At 43.5% G+C, this 25,136-nt stretch overlaps 1 protein-coding gene across 1 annotated transcript in view; it reads left to right on the top strand.

Moving 5' to 3' along the window:
* Nucleotides 1–770: 770 nt before the first annotated feature.
* The window catches only part of JAZF1 (JAZF zinc finger 1), a 183,741-nt gene continuing 159,375 nt past the window's right edge, over nt 771–25,136 (top strand). The window contains exon 1 of the mRNA XM_032181958.1: nt 771–941. Coding sequence (XP_032037849.1) covers nt 827–941 — 115 coding nt within the window. The 5' untranslated portion in view covers nt 771–826. The remainder of the gene's footprint in view (nt 942–25,136) is intronic.

The raw sequence follows: 25,136 nt of genomic DNA, 5'->3' as shown, positions 1-25,136 counted from the left end.
AAGCTGTCTGCGAATTTGAGCCTAGGGAGACCTTCATTAAAATCAATTAATCAGTCAGCCTCTCCGCTGAATAGCTTTCTGGAGACAAAAAGTCAAAATAGGTTTCCAGAGCGAGGTGCGTGCCTCCTGCTCTCTCCTTCCTCCTCCTCCTCCTCCTTTACACCCCCGGGGCTGCAGCCCAGGGATCAGGCCCCGGGGTGGGCCCTGTGCCCGGGGGTGGGGGGGCGAACCCCAGGAGGCCTGGCCCGGCTGCAGGTGCCCCCTGCCCACGCAGGTAAACCCTTGGGGTGGGAGAAGAGGGCGAGCCCCCTGCATGGGGCTGCGGGCGGGCGGCTCCCCTCGCCTCCCTTCCCCTCCCCTCCCCTCAGGGGCGGCCGTCTCGCCGCGCCGCGCCGCCCCCCGCCCCGTCCCCGCTGCAGGGCGAAAGTTGTCGGCGGGGCGCTGCCGGTGCCTGCCTTGCAGCACCCACCCCCGGCGCGGTGCGGGGCGGTGCAGGGCGGTGCGGGGCTGCCCCGCTCCCGCTGCCGCTGCCGCCGGGGTAGCCCAGCTGTTACGGAGCGGCGCTGGTCCCTCCTCCCAGCTGCGGCTGCCTCATCTCCCCCCACCCAGCCCGGCCCTCCCCTCCCCTCCGCCGCTCCCGACGCTGCCGCCGCCGCCACCTCCTCCTCCTCCTCCTCCTCCTCGTCGTCGTCTCCCCACCCCCAGCCTCTCTCTCTCTCTCCTCTCTCTCCCTCCCCATCTCCCTCTCGCCGTCCCGTTCCCCCCGGCCCCCGCCTCTCCCCGCCCTGGCAGAGCAGGCACGGCGGGGGGATCTCGATGTAACACCATGACAGGCATCGCCGCCGCCTCCTTCTTCTCCAACGCCTGCAGGTTCGGGGGCTGCGGGCTGCACTTCCCCACCCTGGCGGAGCTCATCGAGCACATCGAGGACAACCACATCGGTGAGCGCCCGGGGCAGGGGCAGGGCAGGGTGGAAGGGGAAGGGGGGGAAGGAGCCGGGGTAGGGGGCGTGGGGGCACAAGGTGCAGCGGGAGGGCGACGTGGAGGGACGGGCGGGTGGACGCGTGGTGGCTGCGGCCAGGGGGAGTTAGTTTGCATGGGCAGGAGGGAGTGCGGAGCCCCGGAGGAGGAGGAGGAGGAGGAGGAGAGGACGGGCACAGCACGCCGCCTGCTGCTTCCGCCCCGGCTCTGGCTGTCAGGGCTCCGGGGAAGGAGGGAGGGAGGGAGAGCAGGGAGGGAGGGAGCCGCCGCCGCGGCAGCCATTCCGCTTCCTCCTCCTCCTCCTCCTCCTCCTCCTCCTCCTCCCGCCGCTGCGTCCTGTCAGCGCCGTTGCTAGGTGTGGCGGCGAGGATGGGGCGGCGTGCGAGGGGAGGCCGGGGCAGCGCCGGGACGGAGCCGGGCTCCGCGCCCTCAGCCCATCACCTGCGGGCTCCCCCCCACCCTCCTCCTCCTCCTCCTCCTCCTCCCCGCTCCCTGCCTCCCCCCCGCTCAGCCCCGCGGGGCGCTGCCTCCCTCCTTCCCTCCCTCTCCGCTGCCCGCCCGGCCAGGGCCAGGGCCAGGGGGGCCTCGTGGGCGGGCGGGAGCGTGCGCAGGGGCCGCCGGGCGGGCGGCGCGGCGGGCAGGGGGCGGCGCGGCTGCCGGCCGTGCTCGCCAACTTTCCCTCGCCCCCCTCCGGCGGCCTTGCTCCGGCGGCGGCTAGGCCCGAGGCGTGCCCGCCGGGGAGGCAGCGCCCCGCGGCTCGGCCCCGGCCCCTCGGTTCTGCCCCCTCCCCGGTTCTCCCTTCCCTGGGTTGTGCTGCTCCGGCAGGTGTGGGCTCGGAGCTGAGGCGCGCCCGGGGTGGTGCTGCCAAGCAGAGCGGGTCCCGGAGCCGTAGGGGTGGTGGGATGGGGGATGCTGAAGTTTGAAGTGGGTGGCTGTGGGCCGCAGGCTGGCGAGCTTTGGTGGAAGTGGAAGGAAATAAAGTGCTGCCACAAACCGAAACGCACGCAGGTTTCATCAGTGTAACTATATTCTAATAGGCAGGCCTAAATATCCCCCCCAAAAAACCACCAAACTTCAAATTGCAAGTGTAACATCACACTCATTTCACGTTACGGGTCAGAAGGATGAAAGGTGTGCTGCTCCTCGTTACCACAGTGTCTGGGATGAAGTAACAAAACCACACACCACAAGACTCTGCAACTTATGACTCGGCGCGCTAGCACTGCACTGCTGTGATGCTGCTGGCTTTTGGGGGGTTTCCTCTCGAATCTCATAATCTTCACTCTTCCTATGCCCCGCGTGACGGAAAAGCTCAGGGGAAGCAGTTACCCCAAGTGAAAGCTCGTAAGTCATCTGGTGTGCCCCTCAAATGGGTTATCGGCCCGTAGGTGTCACAGCCCGCAGGGTGTCAGGAAAGATAGAGGCCAGCCCACGCGGTCTGTGCGTTGCGCTGTAATCGCTGCTCAGCAGTTCTCAGACTCCTCAGCAGAGAGGAGAACTTTATCTGGAAATACTGTAATTCCTTAATAACTGTATATTTAATTCTGTTTCAAATATTACTTGTTTTTTTTTTCCCCTATCTTGAAGTTAATAAAGTGCTACTGATTCAGCATGTGCACATACATGTTACGTGGCATTGGCCAACAATTGGAGTATGCAGAACAGACACTTTGCACATAAGACATCACGCATGCGTCTGATGGTGTAGTAAGTGGTGCAAAATGCTGTAAGGTTGCTCATGCTTTAACACTTCACCTTGGCGTGAAGGTAGGTTAAACTTGACCTGTTTGTGGGTACGAGGCACAGGTATGTTGTGTTACTCACCTTTATCAAACACCTGACAAATCAGCTGGGAGTTGCACCTGTTACACCAAAATGGATCCCAGTCCTCACATAGAGGCCTCGGCTGTACAGGGTGGTGCCTGTGATGTGCTCCTGGAGCAGCTTGAAGGATCGGAGGATGAAAACTCACATGATATGGATTCTGCCAGAAAATGATTAACGTTTCCGAAGGCAGCTTTGAAATAAAGGAGCAAATGCCTGAACAGGAGCTTGTGTTGGAACTATTTCCACAGTAAGTCTGATGCAAACAGAATCCAATGCTTTCTGTCACGCAGGTCTAGAAATGTGCACCAAAATTTGTCATGTTAAAAAATAACTGTAGCTTTTGGCATGCAGAGCAGGGTAACGTGCCATGTAAAACATACGTTGCTTGGGACATTCCGTGTGTGCTGCAAGAAAAAGAAAACTCAATTGAGTTATTTTCTGCTATTAGTTTAAACTGAAGTGGGAGGTTGCAAAGCAAACGGTGTTGCAGTGCAGGTAACAAACCTGATGCTGTGAACAGATCTGTGTGGGGAGACCTCTATGGCATCGGCTTTTGATGCTCCCTCCGTGTAGCTCCAGTTGCTGCAGTGCTGCTGCTGTGTCACATTCCACGGGGTGGGTTAGCAGTCATTCACATCCTCAGCAGAGTGCTGGTGAGGATTTGGTCACTTTTTCAGAACTCAGTTGTCCCTGAAAAAACAAATACTTACCCAAGGGTCTTTTTCATCAGCCTTGCCAGCAAAGCTCAACTTACTATAAAGAAACACTTGTGGCATTTTGGGGATGAAATGCAGTTGGTTTCTGAGGGGTTCTATAGTTCGCTTTCTTCTTACTTGTAGTATAATATTCATGAATAATGATATAGTAATGAAGTAATTCATTGTGCAGTTCTTTGTGTTTTTTTTTTTTCCCCCCTTACATCTTAGGGACCACCTGATATATGACCAGTACCGTAAAAAAGAAAATCAGTGCAGGTAACCTGGGAGAGTTTTGCCTGTTGGATGAAACATTCACATCTGAGGTGGTGATCGGCTGCTGCGTTTTCTGTTTTTACATTTAAGTATTACCTTTGTGTGTTCTGTTGCACTGAATAGTTATGCTAAATCAGGAATATTGCTCTTGGGCCTTTCAGAGGGCCCTAACGGTGCTCTATGCAATGAGAGTGTGTTCTGCAGGAGGAACTTTTGTAATTCTGTGGCAGTGCTGACTACCAAGCAGGCTGTATTCTCATTTTCTGCAGCTCACAGCTGAAAATAGACATTGATTCAAAACTGTTGGTTAGTAATTTTTGCAATGTTTCTCCGTGAGCTTTTTCTACCAGGACTTTGTTCGTGCAACCTGAAGTGCTGTCACCTTCCCTGTAAGCATGCCAACGAGGGTGTCTTTTAGTCTGCTTTAGTAGGCGGTCTCCCTGTCTCTTGATTTTTAGATACTCTATCCATTTTCAGGTAGCCTGGTTTATTTTCTGGTATCTCTGGGGTGGGAGCAAAAGGCCCAACTTACCACTCTTTGCTGGATTCACCCTATAGAATAGGCTATATCAGTCCAAGTCAGTTATTTCCCCAACAAGTACTGTGTAGAAGAGGGTGGGGCAGTGGGGGAAACATCTGAAAAACCTAACTGCTAATTACTCAGATGTGGCAACATGGCAATTTCTATTGCATTTCTTCTGTCCAGGTGATGCCTTCATCACAAGTTGGACCGTGTGGTAAGGTTGTGACGCTAGGAACAGCAGTTCTGGTTCCACAGAGCATTTCTGAAATTACATCCAAGTCTAATTTTGGTATAAGTAATCTTCTGGGGCTTTGTCATCTGTTCTCAGAAGTCTGGAGGGCTACACACTTTTTTCCCATAGTTTGATCATTTTCATTAATCTGCCCATAGCTGATCTGTATCCTTTAGAGAGGAGGGTCAGTACCTCCTTAAAGCTAGTTCCTAATGTAATGTTTAGTCTGAAAACAGAGACAGGACGTTAGCTGAGTCACTTTATCAGATTTTGACAACATATATATCTAATTTGATATACATTTATTTTGGGTATTTTTAATCATGTGTGCAGATGAGTTTGTTGCTTGTTTGAGCCAGTATGTGCTCTGATGTGCTCCCTTGTTTCATGGCAAATATTGACATGACATACCTGTGCAGCTGTATGGCTTACCTGGACAGCTCTGCTTTTCCTGAGACCTGTTGATTGCTGAGAAATGGATGTGAATGAAATGAGTGTCTGAACATACAACAGTGGGCCTGAAGAAGCAACACTGCGTATAGGAGCAGATGCAAAAGATGAATAAGAAGGCACATTAATGGAGATAGAAGTTGTTAATTGTATTGTGCTGAAAATGGCTAGCAGATCTTGAAGGGAGAAAAACCCCAAATATTTGTGTATAGAATAGTCACACAAACTAAGATGATCTATTGGCGCTGCGCACACACAGTCCTGTTATTGAATAGCTTCCAGCAAGGTATTTGTATAGTGGCCTTGGCTGTCAGAGCTGAGCTGTGGTGCTTCTCATTAAAGTTGACTGGTTCCCAAATACTAGGATGGCTCCTGCAACAGAACAGTACTTGCTGTGAGAGCACAGGCAGCTGTTTTTCCAAGTAGTAGGATTAGCAAGAAAAACACAACTTCAACAAAAGAATAGTTGCAGAAGATGGACCAAAAGCTGCGTATAAAATACCACGCATCTGAAAAGTTCAGGTCATATAGAGGAGGAAAGAGGCTTCTGAAATTCTGCCTGAAACTTCGGCATCTGCTGCCTTCAGTGACTTCACTTTGTGCTTAATATTAGGCAGTCAGGGGGGTAAATTCTGCAGCAAGGAGTTCAAGTGGTTTCATAATCCATCGGGTGAATGCGTGTAGCTTGCTTGAAGTTGGCCCTTTCAATATTTTCTCAGAAATGCTAATAAAGGTTGGGCCATGTCCTCACTTTAGCTGCGAGGTGTTGAGTTACAAGCTGGCTGCAGGCACACGCAAAAAAAAATGGCATTTGGTATTGCTGAGATGTTTGCTTTGCTCCCCTTTGTGTTGGGGAAACTTCCACCAGCATATTGGATAAAGTGCAGTGGGATGACAGTGACAGCTCCTATACTGGAGTTCGCAGTACGCTGTGTAAAACAAGCACAGAAAGATGCAACTCTTTCATGTTGCTCGTGATGAGGACAAGGGGCTGTGCATGTTAGCACTGACGGGAGGCCTAGCAAACTGGAGCCTGGAAGGATTTTGTTAACTTCAAGCAGAGTTCTTCAGAAGAATAGGAAGATAAGCAATTAGCGTCATGCAGCTCTATTTTAGCATTTTGCTTAATGTATACATTAAAATTTGGAGTTCAGATTTGCCTCTATTAAGACGTGATAGTTCTTATCCGAAGGCTTCTTACATACCGCAAACGATGTGGCAAATATATGGGACAGTTTGGGGGAGAAAATATATAATGGTTATCATGTCTGCTTTTTGGGGCATGAGGGAACATTTTTCTAGCCAAGCAGCAGCCCCTATGAGGAAATGAGGTAAAGTAGTCAGCATATGGGATGCTTTGTCCAGTACCTGGAAATTGGAGGACACGCCTGTGCTCAGTTGCTATGCTATGTAATGGGCATAAATGTGTGGCCTTGCAAAATAAATGAGCAATTACACTTATTTACCTCAGCAGCAGTACCAATTATTGTTCATTGGAAGCAACTAGAGAAACCTAATTGTGGCAGTATTTATCTTAATTTAATCTTCTGTCCAGCTGTAATATTTTTTTTTTAATTTATTTACAGAAAATGCATTTGACAGTGATGTAGAAGGATGTATGTTCCAAGGATGTTGCTTACTCGCTTTGCAAGTTGGTGTGGTGAGAAAGGCCATTCTATTTCGGGAAGGTTTTTTTCTCTTAAATAGTCTTTTGTGACTAACAGTTCTGATCAGCACCTTTTTTTTTTTTCTCTTCCCCACGTGTAATCTTGAGCAGAGCGGATTTTGGGATTCTGTTTCATTTCCAGGTCTGGTTTCCTTTGCTCTTTGTGTTTGAATTTAAATTGTGATAAAACATTAAGCGTAACATTTGTGACAAAGCCTAGATTATATTAATCATATGGAGGTAAATGGAATTGCCATTAAACTTCAACTAAAACATGATTTTTGATACTGCTATGACACAAAATATGTTCTTGTTCTGAGGTTACTGATTACATGGAGGGGCTAAGGCATAAAATATTTTCAGGGCTTACAGTTTCAGTCTCCTATTTTCTAGGAAGACAGGGCTGAAAACAAACATCTGTTAACGTGTTACAAACACATTTTTCCTTTTTTAAGTTTGAAGGCCTTGTATAAAGTCAATAGGAATGTTCTCTTTTTCCTCTGCCTACTCGAGTGGCTTCGGGTGAGGCCTGTTGCGGGGCTGTGTACCGGCGGTTTGCAGGGACAGTTCATCTTGTACAAGAGCAAACCTAAATAAATACAACTCAGCATGTGAAACAAGTCGAAGAAACATCAGGTAACTTGTAGTGGTTGTGTCATACTTCATTTGAGCTGGGCATACGTGTTGTATTTGGGGGCGAAAATGTGTAGCGATTATTGTGTCTGCTCTTCAGGGCATGAGAGAACAGTTTTGTAGCTGAGCAGCAGTCCTTATGAGGAATGTAAAGTAGTCAGGTCAAATCTTCTGTTTTTTACCTCATCTTTACCTGGGGAATGTGAGAAGATGATGTGAATAATAAAAAATAATCGAGGAAGAGGTGATGCTAAAAAGACAAGGAAACACGCCTGATCTGGATCTGGAGGCAAACTCTTTTACTGTTCCTTCTTCCTGCATGATTTGGTGTAAATATAAACAAGTTATCAGAGATACTTTGTGACACGCTGCAGAATACTTTCATGCAAAACAAATAAGCACTGGAGGCCAGCTGCTTTCAGTGTACTTCTTGAATTGCCCCTGAATGTGCTTTTTTCTTCATTTATAATTTCTTTTCTTGAGCAAGCTATGATTTACTAAGAATTTATTTCATTTGTCTCTAGTAAACACCAGTGATTCAAAATTTGATAAAAATCCAAGTAGATAGCCAGATACACATTGAGAAAGTCACAGACTAAGATTTTAGTGTTAATTTGAAACAGTGACAATTAAAGAATAGATTTGATAAATTAGCTGTAGTTAACAAAAAAGGTCCAAAAAGGTCCTTGGTTTTAAGGGTCTGTGAATAATTTCACAATTAAAATTAAGCAACCAATTACGGTTATTCAGTGTCTGATTCTACACCAAGACATTTGCAAATGCTTTATTTATTAGACTTTCTTTTAGTTATGAGAGGCTAGAGTAATATTCTGACCTGTGGAATACAAGAAGTATTCCCACTTATAGTCTAATGATTTTCTTTGATATTGATTTTTGCATTTTTCACCCTGAACTCTTAGGGTGCTCTTTCTGAATTATTTGCTGTGACAAAGACAGGGAGTGGATTACTTGACCAAAGAGACTGCAGTGCTGTTTGCATCTCTGATGAGAGCCCACACTAGAGTACATTACTACTGTGGACTTTCATTTAAGATATAATAATACATTAAAGAATAATAATAAAAAAAAAAAAGACTGAAATACAGCTGTTAGTCTCATTTCTGTCTTGTAGTAGAAGGATGAAGTAGAAAGAGAATTTATTAGTTTAAGTAGAATTTATCAGTTTACTGGAAAAAGCAGAGGAAAAAAAACAATAGGATTTGAAGCCAAGCTTGGCTGTCTTATGACCCAAAGATCAGAATTTAGTTCGGATGTATTTTGAAACATTTCTTCTGACTTTGAATTATAAAGATTTTTTAAGAGATTTTTGTGCAGAGCTGAGCACTTTCATTTTGAAATGTTGACATTTCTGAAATTGCTCCAACAAAATGTTTTTTTAATTTAGGAAATACTTGGACACTGCTGAGATTTCTCTCCCCACATGCACTTTTTGCTTTTTTTCGAAGACTACATTGTCAAACTTGACTAAGCTGCAAATGTTTCTGTTCCTTCTGGAAATACATATTTTTTTCCAACATATTCTGACAAAGAGTAAATATTCATTGAATAAAAATAGAACTACCGAATATCTGAGTGTGCTGTGGAAACAAGGAGATGTAAAATATCGCGTCCTTCTTGAGTAATGTGTAAAGTGGTCATCTTACTTTGTAGGAGGTATCCAGACAGAAGCTGTAAGTGGAGCTGTAACACAGAAATTGCAGGCACATTGGTACATCTAAGATGCCAGAGATCCAGTTTCACTGCTGTCTGAGATTGGCATGGGCACGTGAATGTGAACTCGGCCCCATGTTGTGATAGATGACTGGGGCATTCAGGGGACAAAACTGTCCGTCGGTATTGCACTCATTTCTTTTTGCTGTAATCGTTCTGAGCATCTTCATCAGCGTGTGTGTGGTACAGGAATTCATTTAAGGGCTTCGTGGAGACTTCAGATGCTTACATGCTTGCAGGTGAAGTCTGCACACCAGATTATTGAGGTCTGCCCTTGCTTCCCGTTTGCTTTTGTGTTCAGTTCAAAGTACTGACTTTGATTTGAGTAAATTTGGCAACAAACTTGTAAAAAGACCTGGAAAATTTACATCTTTTTCTAAAAACTTGTAATTTTTCCAGGTCTTTTTACATCTTTTTGTAACAACCTGTAGAAGTGTTGTGGTGTCTGTAACTTGCAGAGGAGCGTCTGCTACCTCGCAGGCATCATTATTTCTTACATTGGGTTACCTGAGCGCTCTGAGAGTTATTAAGGTTCCAGTTTTGATGTATAAAAACAAACAAAAACCCACTCACCTGCATTTCAGTTTGGGGCCAGGTTAAGCAGAACTTTTCTACTGAGGCTTCATCATGTGAACTCTTCATGATTAGGATAGAGGGGGACAGAAATAAATGCTGTAGAGTTCCAGAGAAACCCCCAAATAGCTCCTCTTCCCCATAGATTTGCTTAGGCTGCATTGCAAGAACTTCCTGACTCGTTTAATGTGTTTGCTAATGTGAAAAAGATGGATTTGTGGATAGGGGAGTTAAACTTCTCCGCAGCTGTGACATGAAAAAGCAGGAATATGCTGCTTTGTGCTCTCGAGCTGGGGCTTGTTCATCCAAGCACAGAGTGCCATGGACCTAGCTGTGAGGTATTTACAATAAACCTCTGTGGTTTGCACAGCCTTCCAGGGAGAAATTGGGGTGGCCTAGGGTCCTCTAGTGGAGTTAGAAGCACTGTGTGTTCCTGGGAAGAGACAGAGCATGGTAGAGGGTGGGAAACTGTTACATGTGGGGCTTTGTTGTTGTTTGATTTTTGCTTTTTCTTGTATGCATTTCCATTTCAGAGGACTATGCTAGGGAATCTCATTTTCTAGAGGTGCTCAATACCTGTGCTGTAGGACCTTTCCCACACAGACCTAGCATTGCAGCAGTTTCCTTGCATCTCAGAAAATCTCTTACATTGACTAAATAATCCTGAACCATGCAAATGCTACTATAGATGAGAAATGCAGCTGCTGTAGCTGTGTCAGTCCTCATGCTTTATCTTTTCGTGGTCACGCTTATCAGGACTTCCAAATACTGTTCTCTGTCCCAGGGCAGCTATCCAGAGAGTTAGTTATCTGGATGTAATATCGTGTTCTTCTTTCAGCTATCCAGAATGACCCCTTTCTCACTGGCAATTTTTGGTGAGATTGTGAAGAGTGAGTCTTCCAAACAGAGCAAATAATCCTGTCTGCTCACAGTTATCTTGGGGCGGTTACCAGGGCTCTCTTTAGGCCAGATTCAGTGGGGAGATAAAGTCTGCACTGGACACGGTGATCTGGAACAAAGTTATATGCCAGGGAGTTTTAGTGGCTCTCTGAACCTGCTTCCAGGCCAGGGTAAATATCAAGAGCCTGAAAGCAAAGCTTGTTAAGGTGAGATGATAACTGGATACCCAGGATGGGGAAAAGGTATTTGTTGCTGTTACCTTTTGTGGATAATGTTGATTGCATTCTTGTATTTTAATATGACCTGCTTGGATTTTAATCACTCTGTAGAAGAAATTACCTATGAGCTGCCGTTACCTAATGGATTTCAGCTCTGGAGCAATTTTCATATTAGAGTCTGAAACCATTGTGAAAGAGATCAGCGAGAATATCTGTATCTGCTGTTGCTTTACCTGAACTGTAGGCATACCCTTAAATGCATGTCAGATATGGAAATGGGTATAATAAAAATGAACATTAATTTATTAGCTTAATGAGTGTTACTGAGATATACCGAGTTGTTCTGTAGCTGCATCTTTTCCCCTCAATGGCAATCTGAATTATTTAAAAAAGGAAGGAAAAAAAAATCCAGTTCCTGTAGCAGTATTACCCTAATTTTGTGCAGTTCCACTGACCTCTGAAATGTACTGTACATATAGCTCCTGACCCCTTCTGCTCTTGCAAACAGCACAGTGTGCCAGCAGCGGGACTCCTTACTGCCAGGAAGCGTTCTGGAAGTGAAGGAATGCTTCTTCCCTGTCTCTGCTTATTGAGAAGCCATCGCATTTACATTTGAAAAGTGAATCCTCCGCCACCTTGCTTCCCCCAGCCCTCTTTAATACTGCAAAGGAGAGGAATTTTGCCTGCAGTGGTACAAGTGACTGCTTAAGATCCTTGGCACCTCGTATAATATTAGTATTTGTTAGTAGCTCTCCGCTATGTGTGGCTAGAACTGGGGTGTGTAACTGAGCATACAGTTGTCTAGACAGTTTTGTTAACTTATGCGGTGAAATAATCCAACGTTTTTTACAGCCATTTTGTTTTACTAGACTTACATCAATAGTTAGGGAAAATAATTGATGTTGATCTTTCTGCATGTGTAATTTAAAAATATTAATTCTAACTGAAGACCAGCTAAATGTTTCTTTCAGAAGCCTGGAGAGATGCAGGTGGTTAGGATGAAAAGTGAGAGCAGAAGAGCCCAGATACTTAGTTTGTTGCTGGCAAATTGACACAGGATAATAAATTGCAGAAGTAAGAAGAAAAAAAATTCCAGTACCTGCATTTTGGGAAGACAGTTATGTAGGATTAGTCACCCTTTCACAACACAGCAACAAAAACCCTATATGTAGTGGGGGGTTGGCATAAAAAAATATTTTTTCTTAATCTGTGTTGATGTGTGGAACAAAGACAGACCTTTACATCTCTCTTCTATTAATCTCCTAGCTGTTTCCTAAACTAGGAAGATGCTGCCCCACTCGTAACCTGCCACCTGACCTTTCTTGTGTCAAACCCTGACGGAAGGAGAGGGATGATAAATTCCACATGTACCTATTGCTCTCCATGTAGGAGGGTCTGCTCAGGCACTGTATAGCCTTTGATAAGCAATTATGTTCAGTAGTTCTGGTACCCACACAGACCATGGGTTTTGGTGACCCAAGGTGGGTCACCAAATTTGCATAATAAATGTCCACGGAGAAAGGCATTATGCATGTATTCTGTTTTAGAGCTGGTAGACATGTTTTAGGATTTTTAGGCAAGTGAGAAATAGTCTACTGTTCTGTTCCTGAATTTCAGAAAACCCCTAGCCTGTGGTTCTGCTCACCTGTTGCTAACCCTTCTGGTTGTTCTTTTTGTTCTATGCTGCTCCATAGGTGAGTGGTTTATTTTTCCCCATCAGAGTTGGAGCCATTCTGTCACAGCTGCTGCTGCTCCTCTGTCCTGGAACCACTGAACCACTTCATCGTGTAAAATCTCAAAGCCTTCTTTAGTTGTCAGTGCTCATTGTTCTGATTTATTTAGTTTTGATTCTCTATGGAGCAAGTGCAAGTAGGAACAGGTTGCTTACACAGGTATAATAGTATAATATACTTCATTTGTACTGATAAGGCCCCTGTGTTACTACGTGAACCCTGTAAACCCAGAAGGTTCCTTTTCCATCTTCACCAAGTGTGTATGATGTTAGTCTCTCAATTTGAAGAACTAATGCTGAAATACCAAGTTTCAGGATCAAAGAGACTCCAGTCTTAATATACCACGTGCATATATATATTGGGTGCATTCTCTACTAATGCCTGACAACTTTTTCCTGATTTTCAACCTTCTAGAGAAAGCAAAAATCAGAATATAGCAAGCGGTAAAGAAGGAAGAAATTCGAAGTTGAAGCAAGGAACAGAAGGAGTTTGTGAATGACAACTGTGCTTTTTTTTTTTTTTTTTTTTTTAATAAGCTCTTTAACAGGCAGTCTGGCTGCAGTTTTGAATCCCAAAAGCTGGGCAGAGTTACCTGCCTGAATAGAATCCATGTTTTTTCTTGCCATCTGGAGGCACCCCCAATTCAGGAACAACTATTCTGGCTACTCATTTTCTGCAGGCTCGCTTTGGGAGTGTATGGTCAGGGATGTTCACACAGTCTGCTTGGGGAGCGTACTTGACTGAGATTCAGAGTTCTTAAAACATGCCTGAAATATCCTCAGTATCCTGCCCTCACAGTCAATCAACTTTGAAAACTCCTATAGTCCATATTACTATAAATTTTCACATTGGATCATCTCTATAGGTTATTTTATCTACCTTAGTTTTCAAGCTGAATCCCTCTTGGTATTTTAAATTTCTCTCCTCTGCAGGTGGTCTGTCTAGATACTCCTAAGCACTCCTCATGAAGAAATAGTGCATCTCCTGGTCAGATAGGTTGTACCCTTTTCCTGTTCTTTCACGAACACAGTAAACTTTCCCTTAAGGTCAGTTTTAAAGTCATCGTGTTTGGAGTCCTTGGATTTGTTGTAAGTTGGACAGGCAGTTGCCCATCCCTTCTAAACAAACATTGTTCCATTGCTGTTGTAGCAGACCTGCTTTTTTTTTCTTTCTGTCTCCTCCCCACTCTCCTATTCTCCCAGTGATTCCACAGCAGAATAGATCCCTTTCCAAGATTAGACTTCCTAATAATAGCCTCTCTGGAAGGCAGTCTGCAGCTAGTTCAGTGACTGCTTATGTGAACCTCCTGTCCTGACTTTTTTTTTTTTTTGACTGATTTCCTCATCATGAGTCCATTACAGCTTTCCACCTCTGAAGTGAAGCAACCACACATCTTGGATGACGGAAGTTAGAATGTATTAGGCAGAACTGATGACAAGCGTTTGGGAAAGCAAAGGTTTGGATTTATTTTTTTTTATGTTTTTGACTTCTCACTAGAAGCAGAACATAAGCACAGGGACCTTTGAAGGAGATGGAAGGTGAGACTTCCATCTCATGTGTCTGAGGCAAGGAACTGGCTTCCCCCAGGTTAATACAATGCAACAGTGTGAACTGCTCTATATTGTTTGTTTCGAACCCCAGGATGTTTTACAGCATGGCAAAGGAGGTTTGCTTTTGCAGTTGGTATCCATGCTGCGCAGTGGTCTCCTCTTAAGTATTGTACACTGTTGTCGATGCTTAAGTAGATGAAGCTGAAGTCTCACAGTAATTCTGTCTCCTTGTACGCTGCTAGTTGGTCTTACAGTGCCATGGCTATGCAGCGGGATGTGAAAAAGGACTCCTACAAACACAACAGCTCATCATGTCCTGACAGTCGTGAGTTCACCTGGCCAGAATAAAATACTGCCCCTTCCAGTTGCACGTATATCCATGTGACTTAGACAAACAGTAGCTTATCTGTATGGTATCTCACATTATGTCTTACAGTGGGATATATTCACTGTATATTATCTCCAGTTGCATAGGTCATTTCTGGGCTGTGCATCCAAAAGAAAAGCACAACTGTAATACTTTGTCTTATATCTATAGGTACTCTCTGAGTTTTCTTCCCTTTAGGAAGGGAGAAGTAGTGATTTGTGTTAGAAGGGAGAGGAGTATTGCAGTTCTTGCACAATCACCATAAGATACTTTCTAGTAGAAGGGTTTATATCTAGGGACTGCTGAGTTCTTCATCGTTTGAAAGCCACATTGCCTTTTGCAGTGCCGTCTTTTGGTACTGACTGCTTTTTAAAATAGACATACGTGGTTTAGTTAAACAAAGCTGTTTCATCATTATGTGGCGGAGCTGTAGGAAGCGCTTATACTGGAAGATAAATCAAGCTTGGAAGCTATTCCAATCTGATGACCTGGGTAAAGAGAAGATGTGGTAGTGAGAGGTAGGTTGATTTATTTATTGCTCCATCCTCCCTTCATGGATGTTGAGAATGGAGGCAGTGCAGAGAGCGCACAGAGTTATTTCTATGCTGTGGAAGAGATTCGAGAACATTACATGACTTACAAAAGTTTTCCTAATCATTACATTTACAAGTTATTTGATGGACATGTTAATATACCAGAATCTTGTTTAGCTGTAACCTTGTTTCTGTTGCTTAGGATGTGTTGCAATGTGAAAGACATCCAGTAACGATGACGTGACCTTACCAGAACGGCTTGAATAACACAGTGGCTGGCTTGGGGAGACACAGACTTTTTAACAGATATCTTGGTTGGAGGAGAACTGAGGAAAAAAAAGCCTGTGTATCTGCCTGTCACAAACATGTAGTAATAATGAGATAGGCTGTGAAGTGCATACTTGTCAGTTGTGTTCAAGAACTCAGATGACAACAGTGATGGGCCCGGTTTAAGGAATTAGATAAATGGAATAGTGGCTTGTGGGGATTGAATTTGAGGACTGATTGTGGGCATTTCCTGAGATTGAACATGTTCTTACACGTTTTGTGGTCTTTGGGTCTCATGCCAGGCATGTGCATGTATGTGATCAGCTGATATTCATGTTTTAGTTCTGAGGGAGCAGCTCATGCAGGAGCGAAGATTTTGAGATCCATGCAGTCTTTTTCTGCTAGCGTGCACTTGTGGTGGTGTCAATACTACCAGCTTGAACTAGATGTGGGAAAATGAAAACAGTGCTCCTTATTTCCTGAACGTGGCTTACTAGCACTGCACTCTGTAGCTAACTGTGAGCATGAGGGGTCTGGCTTTACATTTTCCTTTTCAGCATATATCCAGTGTTCCTATAGAAATGAATATGCCAGAGATGACTTCTGAAGATCACCAGTGCCTTACCACTAGATAGAGATTTCTGCATTGTTTCGACTTCATCTTCTCTGTGTACAGCTTTGGAGTTGTACACAGTTGCTGTGGATCGAGGATTTAGTCCTCTATGGTTTGACATTTCCCCCTGCTTCCACTGACACGATGAACAGATCATACTGCCTGTAAGAGATGGCCAACACATTGCTGTGCATGTGGACTACAGAGATTAATCTGCTTATCAAATACAGCATACAGTGGAATTTGCATGTTTTTAACTTCATGTAACCGTGAACCAGCATTGCTGTTGTGGATTCTGTCCAGGGGGGTAGAGGAAATAGGAAGGCCTGTTGCAAAGCAGACTGGAATAAGATAAAAGCCATTCTTGTCTACACAATGTTAATGGGTCCAGGCTATTGCAAGATTTGAATTGCTTGATTTGCCATCTGATCTCCTCCTTCATGGCAATTCCGCTTGGTGTAACAGATCTTGAACTTCCACTTTGGCACCAATACAGTAGGAGAATAAAATGGTAAATCTGTGTGGTGGGTTGTGTTCTGGGTATGCTCTTTTTTTTTTTTAGTACTGGCACCTTCCCTTTTTTCCTAAATCTTTCAACCTATAGTAAAACTGGTGAAAATCGTAATTCTCAGACTTTCTGTATGTAACCACTGTACCAGTGAAAATACTGGCAGTGAGGCTGGGTTGCCTCCCAGTGACAAGAGTTGTTTGGAGATGCCTCAGGTGTGTGGGCAGGAAGGATTCACACGCTTACAAAACAGGGAGGTAATTTGCACTTCTGAAAACAGTCTTTTTGTGACCCCAGACACTTTTGGATTGTGCACAGGTGACTTCTCCACTGAAAAGATCCTGATCTGTGCATCAGGAGATGTAGCCTCGTAACAAAGCCTATGCCTAAGTGTATAAAAATGAACATATATCTGCATGAAGAATGTTCACTTTTCCTTTGTTGCATTCAAATAAATACTTTGTTTTGGATAGGAAACTGACATCTAATTTCTCTTTCCAGGAGGGGACACCATAGAATTAAAATGGAGTTTTACTCAGAGGAGTATACAAATACTTTACATTTCTGATTACTGTTCTTTTTTTTAAACACATTTACAGTAACTCTTGCCATTGTTTTTCTGTATCACACAAATCCTGCTGTTGGGCCTTTGATAGTTATCTCGGCTCAATTGATTGTGAAGGAGAAAATCTTAAATGATCGAAATATGTGGGCAGGTGAGGTGAACCATAAATATTTATTCCAGCAGCCAAGTAATTTAATTTCTAAGCTTTGTGTTTTGTCTGCGAGCTTTAATAATCAGAGCAGTATCTGTGAGACCATTTCTGAATCCAAAGTCGATTAAGTGCTCAAGAACTTCTTATTTATATTAGCTGCAATATTTATAGTTATTTCTTGCTGTCTTTTGACTTTTCTACTTTATAAATACATATTTATTTTCTTTTGTAACCTTTCCTCTTCTGTGTGTATTTGGACCATAAGAATGTGCCAGAAATGGCCCTAAGAAAGCGAGGGAGAGAGATTCCAGATGAGCAAGAGTGCTGTTTCTGACTCTGTTTCTATTGTTTTATCTGTTGAAGGAGTGCTTTATTGCTTTTTAATCATCTGGGATTATATTTGACTTTGTGTTGAATACTAAGAATGTGCTGCTGCCAGGTTGTCTCTGCAGAGAGAGAGAAACTGGATGAAGAGAAAATTGACAAATAAAATGTAAGCAGTGGTGGGACTGAAAGGGATGCTCTTTCCTGCAGATAGCAAATCTTCTTCCTGTCTTTTATTTTGTTTTTATTGATTTTTTTTTTTTTCATGCCTTGTGTATACTGTCTGTTCTTCAAGAATTTGAGTAAGCGGAGTCTGCTGCAGGGGGAAAAGGTCACGTATGCCACTTGATACGTTTGCTCGTCAGAGCAGATTAGTTAGGATCCCGAATAATTGTTTCCCACCCAGAAAGTAATGTCAAATTGTGAAGTCACTGAGGATCCCAGTGAGTGCTGATTAGCAACTGGTTCCTTCGTGAATGTCACTTGTCTCATCCTTGTACTCTCAGTATGCTTATCAGAATCTGCCTTTCCCCGAACAGGGGGCAGTGATGGGGTCACTTTTCTCTGAAGCCACCTGCGTGGCGGTGCACAGTGCTGCAGTGAGCTGGAGAGGAGCGTGCTGACGACTTAGGTCGATGCCGAGGTGCTTACTGAAGCTGCTTCTTGACTCAGATATGGTTTATCTACCAAAACCACTGCCCATAAAAGAAGCTGTGGCAGAAATGACGGTCTGTGAACGTAACGTAGTTTCTTTTACTATGAATCATAAACCAGATTGTGGTCTGGCTGAAGGCCTGCTCGTGGAGTCTGACACCGCCGTGAAGGCTGCTTCTATTTATTTTCTCTTCTGCTTTCTACCCCCCCCCCCCGCCACTCCTGCCTTCTGCAGAGATGGATGGTGGCTGTCTGAGGTCTTGCACATCACGAGGCAGGGCGGTATTTCTAGGTCATCGCGCTGTCGTGTTCGTTCATTCACAGGTGTGTGGTTTTTCTTTTTTTTTTTTTTTTCTTTCTGTAAATCTAGAGTGGTTTGCCTACAAGGTAAAAGATGAAAGCACTTGCCAGGGTTACGCAGCATGTGTACGGTTATAACCAAGTTTCTTTGCAAACTGCAGCTCTGCCCCTTCTCAGTCCTTGTTTTTTCACCTGAATGTTAATACTCGAGGGTCAAAAGAGGCTTTTCTTTTGACTTGTAGGTGATGTTACAGGTAAATGTTGCCCACAGTATCAGAAGGATAGCATGAGAGTGACATTACCTTGACCACATTTACCTCATAGATGAGAACAGGTTGTTGGTTCTCTGGGCTGTAGCTGCTTGCAGCTGTACTGTTTCCTAGTATAACTCCCTAGGAGAGCTAGGAACTTGGACTGATACTTTTGCAGTAATTCGTTTTGCTTGTCCTCTGGTCTCTTTTCTTCCCTTCTGTGGCTTTGCTGCTCCCCCACCCTGGACTGCTCTTGCATTGCTCTGGTTTTAATCCTCCTTGCTTTTACTTGTTCCCCCTGCACAGGGCTGAAAGGGCTCTTCTGGGTCATCAAAATGTGAAAGGCAAAAGGCAGTTGTATATAGCTATGGACCTTGTTTGTGTGTTTTATTCAGAATTAAGGAAAAGAGTGGTTTAAAGTTGGGCCACTGGCGAGTTGAAGGAAAGGTATCTTCCTCTAAATCATGGATCTTAGTGCCTCGTGCAGTTTGAATAGCTGCACTATGTTTTTTAAAGTCCCTGCAGCGCCTCACCTAAGGCTGAACAATTCCTTTGAAGTGATTTCTGTGGGTAAGGGCTGTGTACACAAGTAACAGTTGTTTGTTGGTTCTTTGTCTGCATTTAACTAACTTCTGCTCGTTTTTAAGTTTCAGTTGTTTAAAATCTTTGTAACTCGAACTTTCTTGGCAGGGATGCTCCATATGGTATAGGGTAACTGTATGCACGTTTTGCCTGTGTTTTGTTTACATACTTGTGTTCTGTAGCAAATGTTTCTCATGTTACTTGTAAATGTGCCTTTTTTCCAGGAACTCTGTGAGTGCATGAGTAATTTATTTTAGTTCCCAGATCAATTGTCCAGCATGTTCAACAAATACTGTGTTATCTCTCCTAGTCACTGTAGTGGATATGAACTTGCAACCTGTTGTGTCGTGATCTTGAGGTGAGAGTCCAATCACCTGATCATTGCTGCTTCTGTAGCTACTCCATCACAGGCTCATCACAGGCTGATTGTCCGTCAGCTGTCATATCACGTACACTGATGGTATATTTAATGGTAAATCATACAGTCAGTGATGTAAGACGTTGAGCAGAATTTGTTGTCTTTAGTTTCACTGTTTATGGTTGGAAAATTGTTGATCGTATTTCTGCAGAGTTACAGCTAAAAATATGGGTTGGAAAAATATGGTTGTGAACCATGTATTTGGTGAGAGTCATAAAATCAAAGAGTATTTTGCTGTGTGTTTAATTATAGTACCATATAGTCAGCTAAGGCTACTTTTTCTGTGCAGTAAATCATTGTGACCGACCCTGGCTTTCAAACTGTGGAAGTTACTTGAAAATACATATTAATAAGGATATAATAGTATTTTCCTGTGCATATAGTGCACTAGAAGGGTTTCTGGAATCTTTCCAAACAAAAATGAACTATAGTATCTCAAAATTTTCACAAAAGTTTGAATTAATCTCCTTGTTTCTCCTACCAGAAGCTAGATTTGGCATATTGTTTGGCAGCAAACATGCAGCATAGGAGTGAAGGACATTGTGAAGTAAGGTGCAGATCTCCTGCTGCTTCATGCTTTGCTGAAGACTCACCCATATCTGATTCAGGATGCTTCTCCAGACGTGGGCTATATCCTTGAAACTGACTTTGGCTAATAGTTGTCTGGCAAACATAAGAAGTTTGTACATAGTGAGGGAGCAGGCAGGAATGGCACAGGAGGATGAATTGTTGGATGCACCATCCTGGGTGTCCCTCCCTTCCCAGCTCTTGGTCAGTTCCAAAACTCACTTTTGTCTCTGTTTCAGACCCATCGTTTTGAAGTGGGATTGGCTTTTTTGATAAGGGAATGATTTGAGCTTGATATGGATATAAACACTTTTATCAGTTGTTCTTTCCAATACTCATCTGCTGTGTTGTACTATTTGTTATGAAGGCTTCTGCCTCAGCCTGTAGAACCTGACATTGCTAAAGTTTGCAGGCTGGGGCTGTAGAGGGTCAGGATTATGTCCTGTTTAAAATACTTAGAGTAACAACTCTAATCTGGAATAGAATAGATAATCCTCAACAGGCTTGTGATAACTATATTAAGAATGTTTAGTGGAGGAAGAAAGTACATCTGCTTTCTTCAGGAACATATCATCCATCTCCTAATGTCTCATGGTGCTGTATACTAAGTTATCCATTTTGCACTGATGTAGTTGATGCTGTGCAAGTTGTTATAGTGTAAATGTGCTGGAGAAGCACATTTGTCACAGCGAGCTATCAAGGTACCGTGTTACATCAGTATGAAAAAATTGCCAAATTGCCAAATACGAGTCTGTTTAACATTTATATCTGTAGATATATATCTAGTGTTTGAGCCTAGTGTCTTTATTGAGATGATTAAGAAGAAAAGATGTTTACTACTAGAAAATATTCTCAATTGAAGATGTTAATTCTGATTACTTGCAATGTGCTGAAGGTGCAGTGCATCTGTTCTTGGCTTCCTGCTGACTTTTGGTTGAGTAGCAGTAGTTACAATGTGCGTGTTGTAAAATGGTGTGTTTTAATACCCTAATTGTGGAATGCTGCAATAAGAAGAAAAGTTTTTTAACATTCCTGGTGAAACATCATTATCTAGTCCTGAGTGTACACATACCTGACTAATGTGTTTGAATCTTAAAGCTGATTAATAGTGCAGGACAAACTTTCATACTTTGGAAGGGAGCAATCCATGTTCATTTGTCCTGTACCTTCAGTTATGTTTTTTTTTTTTTCCATGCAAAATTCCAGCTAAAAGAGGGAGGAAAACTTGCAAGCTATCAATGTCTGAATGGTATTATAAGCATCACAGTCTGCCTTGTGCTGTATATATTTACTATAATCAGCATGTTCTGTGACTGAGAAATAAAGCAGATTTTGTCACTCTATTGTATTTGCTAACAAAACAAGGTACGGCATTCAGATACTGCTGATGCTTTGCACTTTTAAACTGTTGGAATCTTGCACACAGTCCAGAAGGCTCTATATTTTTGTCTGCTTTGGTCTTTAACAAAGTGGGAAGGAAGGAGATGATGGAGAAGGTGATTCTCTATCCAATTTCCATTTCCTTCTGTCTTTTGAAGGTTTGTAATAATGTTGCTGTGTACATGCAAATGATGTTAATCAGGAGATTTTGGTATCAGCTTTGTCAACGTTTACATTCACTTTACACATTGAATTTGCATTTGAAAAGGGCTGTTATAATCAACATTTAAGGGATAACATAGTCAAATTTACATTTGATTGAGTAGAAATGTTAAGTAATTTTAGCTGAGCTGTTGCTAGGAAACAAGCCAATGTTTTGTGTTTTTTTTTTTTTTTAATCTATAATGTCTTCTTATTTAATTGGCAATTCATCTGGTAATGCAAGAACACCAAAACGCAAACAATATAACTAGTGTCTTTGCTACGTTGCTGGATGCTCAGTTTTCCTCCTGGTCAGAACTTAGAGTGAAGCATTGGAGAAATAAGTTAGAAATATGTTTGTAAATGGTCTTCTTTTAGTTAACATCAGTTGTTTGACATGCAGAAAAAAATCTGGGTATTTTTATGATAAACTACCTTTTAGGAAGTGTATTAACTCATTTATTTTTTTTAATGGTTGATGGATAGTGACAATATGCGAACCAAAGAACATCATACAGCTGTGTAAGAGTTCAGACAAGTTTTATATAAGACTTTTTTCAGGGTTTGTGTGGCACACTTTTTGTCCTGTGACAGGATGACCGAGTTATTTTCATTTAAGTAGACAGAACCAAGTCATAGGTGGGAAACGAAATCTCCCGATTTTGGCTGTATTCTGGCAGTCAACTGTCTATCGACTTGAACTCGTAATAGCATTCCACAGCTTGGCACTTTGCAGTGTTCATCTGGCAAAAATGCTAATTAAAGGGAAGAATAGTTCCTATTCATATCAGTCTCAAAGCATTTCGAGTGCATTATCTGTGTGGCGCATATAAATGTGGCAATTCCCTGAAACTTGCTGCAACAACGTGATTGAAGGAATGTGGCTCCTTGCACGGTGGATGGATGAGAGACCCTCTTGCCTCCATGCCCTGCTGGACCAGACAATATGATTTTGTTTGAGATACACCGTTTTCTTTGCTTCACAGACCCCAGGGCTTTTTGCAAAGCCTTCCGCCAGAGGCTGGTCCTACGGTGACTCTGTAGGCAAACATAGCAGCCATTATTCACCCGTCAATAGCTCACAAACATCCTTGGACATTCAAACTTCTCTAAGCCCGGGCAGAGGGCTGGCCCAATTTCAATTGTTATCCCTCCTTAATCCCTTCAGAAAACAGCCCTAATTCTCATCTTTCCACCTTCATGGTCAAGCTAAGTGGGTGAATGGGCTTCCACCTTGCGTGCAGAACTAAAAGGATTCAGGGTTTACAAGTGTGACATGCAAACCGCCTGGCTTCCTGGCCAGGACGAGGAAAGCTACTGGGTTTAATCACGTTGACAATAGTTTGGGGACTACCATTATAACGCTGCGCAAACACCACGGGCATTCTGGATCCCTGCTGCAAGAAAACCCGCAGATTCCTTATGTTTTTTTACAGTCTCGCAGAGGTATGGGCCACATTCCTGGGATTCTGGGCAATCTGTGCGTCTGCAAAATATGTATTATAAAATGTAATCAGGCAGGGCCTGCTGTCTCAAGGGAGCAGATGTGGTTTTCCTTCAGCACTCAGCACCTGTTGCATTCCTTACTGGAAAATACGGATTAAAATAGCTTTTTCTCACTACTTACTTTATTTGCCTTTTTTTAAAAAAAATAAAAAGTCTGTGTGGTGCAGTGTGGTTGGAAAGAAAGCTCAGGAGGCTAATTCTCATTTGCATACTCCCACGTTTCAGGTGTTGGTACTTGTGAGCCTGCAGTCCTTCAGCAAGCTCTCATTGCCTTCCAGCTCTGACAGGAGAGGAGGACAAGGTATGGAGCTTGAGCCCCACCATGGAGCAACAGGGAGCTGTGTTTATGGAGGGAGCATGGGCTACCTCATTGGAAGAAGGTGGAGAAAAGATGAAGGTTTATATCTGTACTTCAATGCAGGGAAAAATTCCACATAGGGGAAAAAAAAAAACAAACTGCTTGTTTGTAGAGCAAAGATGGGAACGTCAAAACCCCTCACTGATATGTAGTGAATCCTAGTAACTTGAAATAACCAGGTAATTTTTTTTTAACAGCCAGCTTCTTAAAATGCTCAGGCTAAGTACAGGAAACTGAGCAAATTTGAGCAGAATATTGAAGACTGTGGAGGGTGGTATTGATTAAGGAGGCATTGGGGAGGCAAGGACAATCCCCAGACATGGACTGTATATCTCGAAACAAGACACTGGAACTCATGATAAGGAAGCGGCAGACGGACAGAGAAACTAACGTAAGGACTATAAATCTCAAAACTGGACATTGGAATTCATTATAAAGATACAACAAACGGAAGAATTAGCAACAACCAGCTCTTGCAATTAAGAAACCTGCCAATTCAGCAGATTCCTGACCAAAGGTGAAAAGTACACTGTGAGGAAGACTCGGGGTCTTCCTCCCAAAGACCCCTGCCCACGTCCCAAAGACCCCTGCCCACAATTCTTGGGAGGCTCTACGCAGGCGCAAGGTGCCAAAAGGCTAATTAGCATGAGAAGCGAGGGAAGGCGGGGATAGGTAATGCATATGTATAGGTGCTTGTAGAATATTGATAGATTGATTGTATAAATTCAAGACTGCTTTCCGCTTTAGGTATGCACGATAGGTGGAGAGATCCCCCGTGCATCCAGCGCTGCAATAAAGAATATACCACTTAAAGGAATTACGGCTTCGATCTTTGAATCAGTATGCATGTAGTGTGTGTGTGCGCCCCTGTGGTAGCCTTTGTGCCTTGCTTGGGTTTCCTTTCTTCAAGAGAAAGCTTTTTAGGTTTCTTAGGGTGAAATTCAAGTGGAGGCAAAATGATCTTAGCTGCATCTACATAAAACTTCATGTAAGTGCATAGCAGAAAATTAGCCGTCTCTACGTAGAAATTATTATTTTTTCAATCCATGCTGAAGTTAATAGTCTTCATGTATGGATAGTGTCTTTAGAAGGAGTGCACAGCAGAATATAGGAGCTATCACTTAGCAAAGCCATCTATTAATTCTGCTTAAATGTTATTTTAAGTCACTGTTATTTTCCAAGATACTTTAAAACCTGTAGAAACCTACTGCTTCTATGTTTTACACAAAATGTTCAAAAGGCACCTGCAGTTGTCTTTTGGGAGGCTGGCCATTGCTGTCACTTCTGGGATCACAGAATCACAGAAAGAAAGGCTTGGGCTGGAAGGGACCTTAAAGATCACCTAATTCTAACCCTCTGCTATGGGCAGGGACACCTCCCACCAGACCAGGTTGCTCAAAGTCCCATCCAGCCTGGCCTGGAACACCTCCAGGGATGGGGCACCCACAGCTTCTGTGGGCAAAGATCACGGTGTGTGCTAGCTTGTGCTAACTGGATGCTTTTAATTCCTTTAGAACTTCTGTTGCCCCCCTCCCCCTTTTTTTTTTTTTTTCCTGGAGCAGTAACTGCAATATAGAACAGGGTGGATTTGTTTGTTTGGTTT

Source organism: Aythya fuligula, chromosome 2, assembly GCF_009819795.1.
Source record: "Aythya fuligula isolate bAytFul2 chromosome 2, bAytFul2.pri, whole genome shotgun sequence".
Classification (NCBI taxonomy): Eukaryota; Metazoa; Chordata; class Aves; order Anseriformes; family Anatidae; genus Aythya; species Aythya fuligula.
Note: the sequence above shows the minus strand (reverse complement) of the source record. Positions and strands in the feature narration are given on the sequence as shown.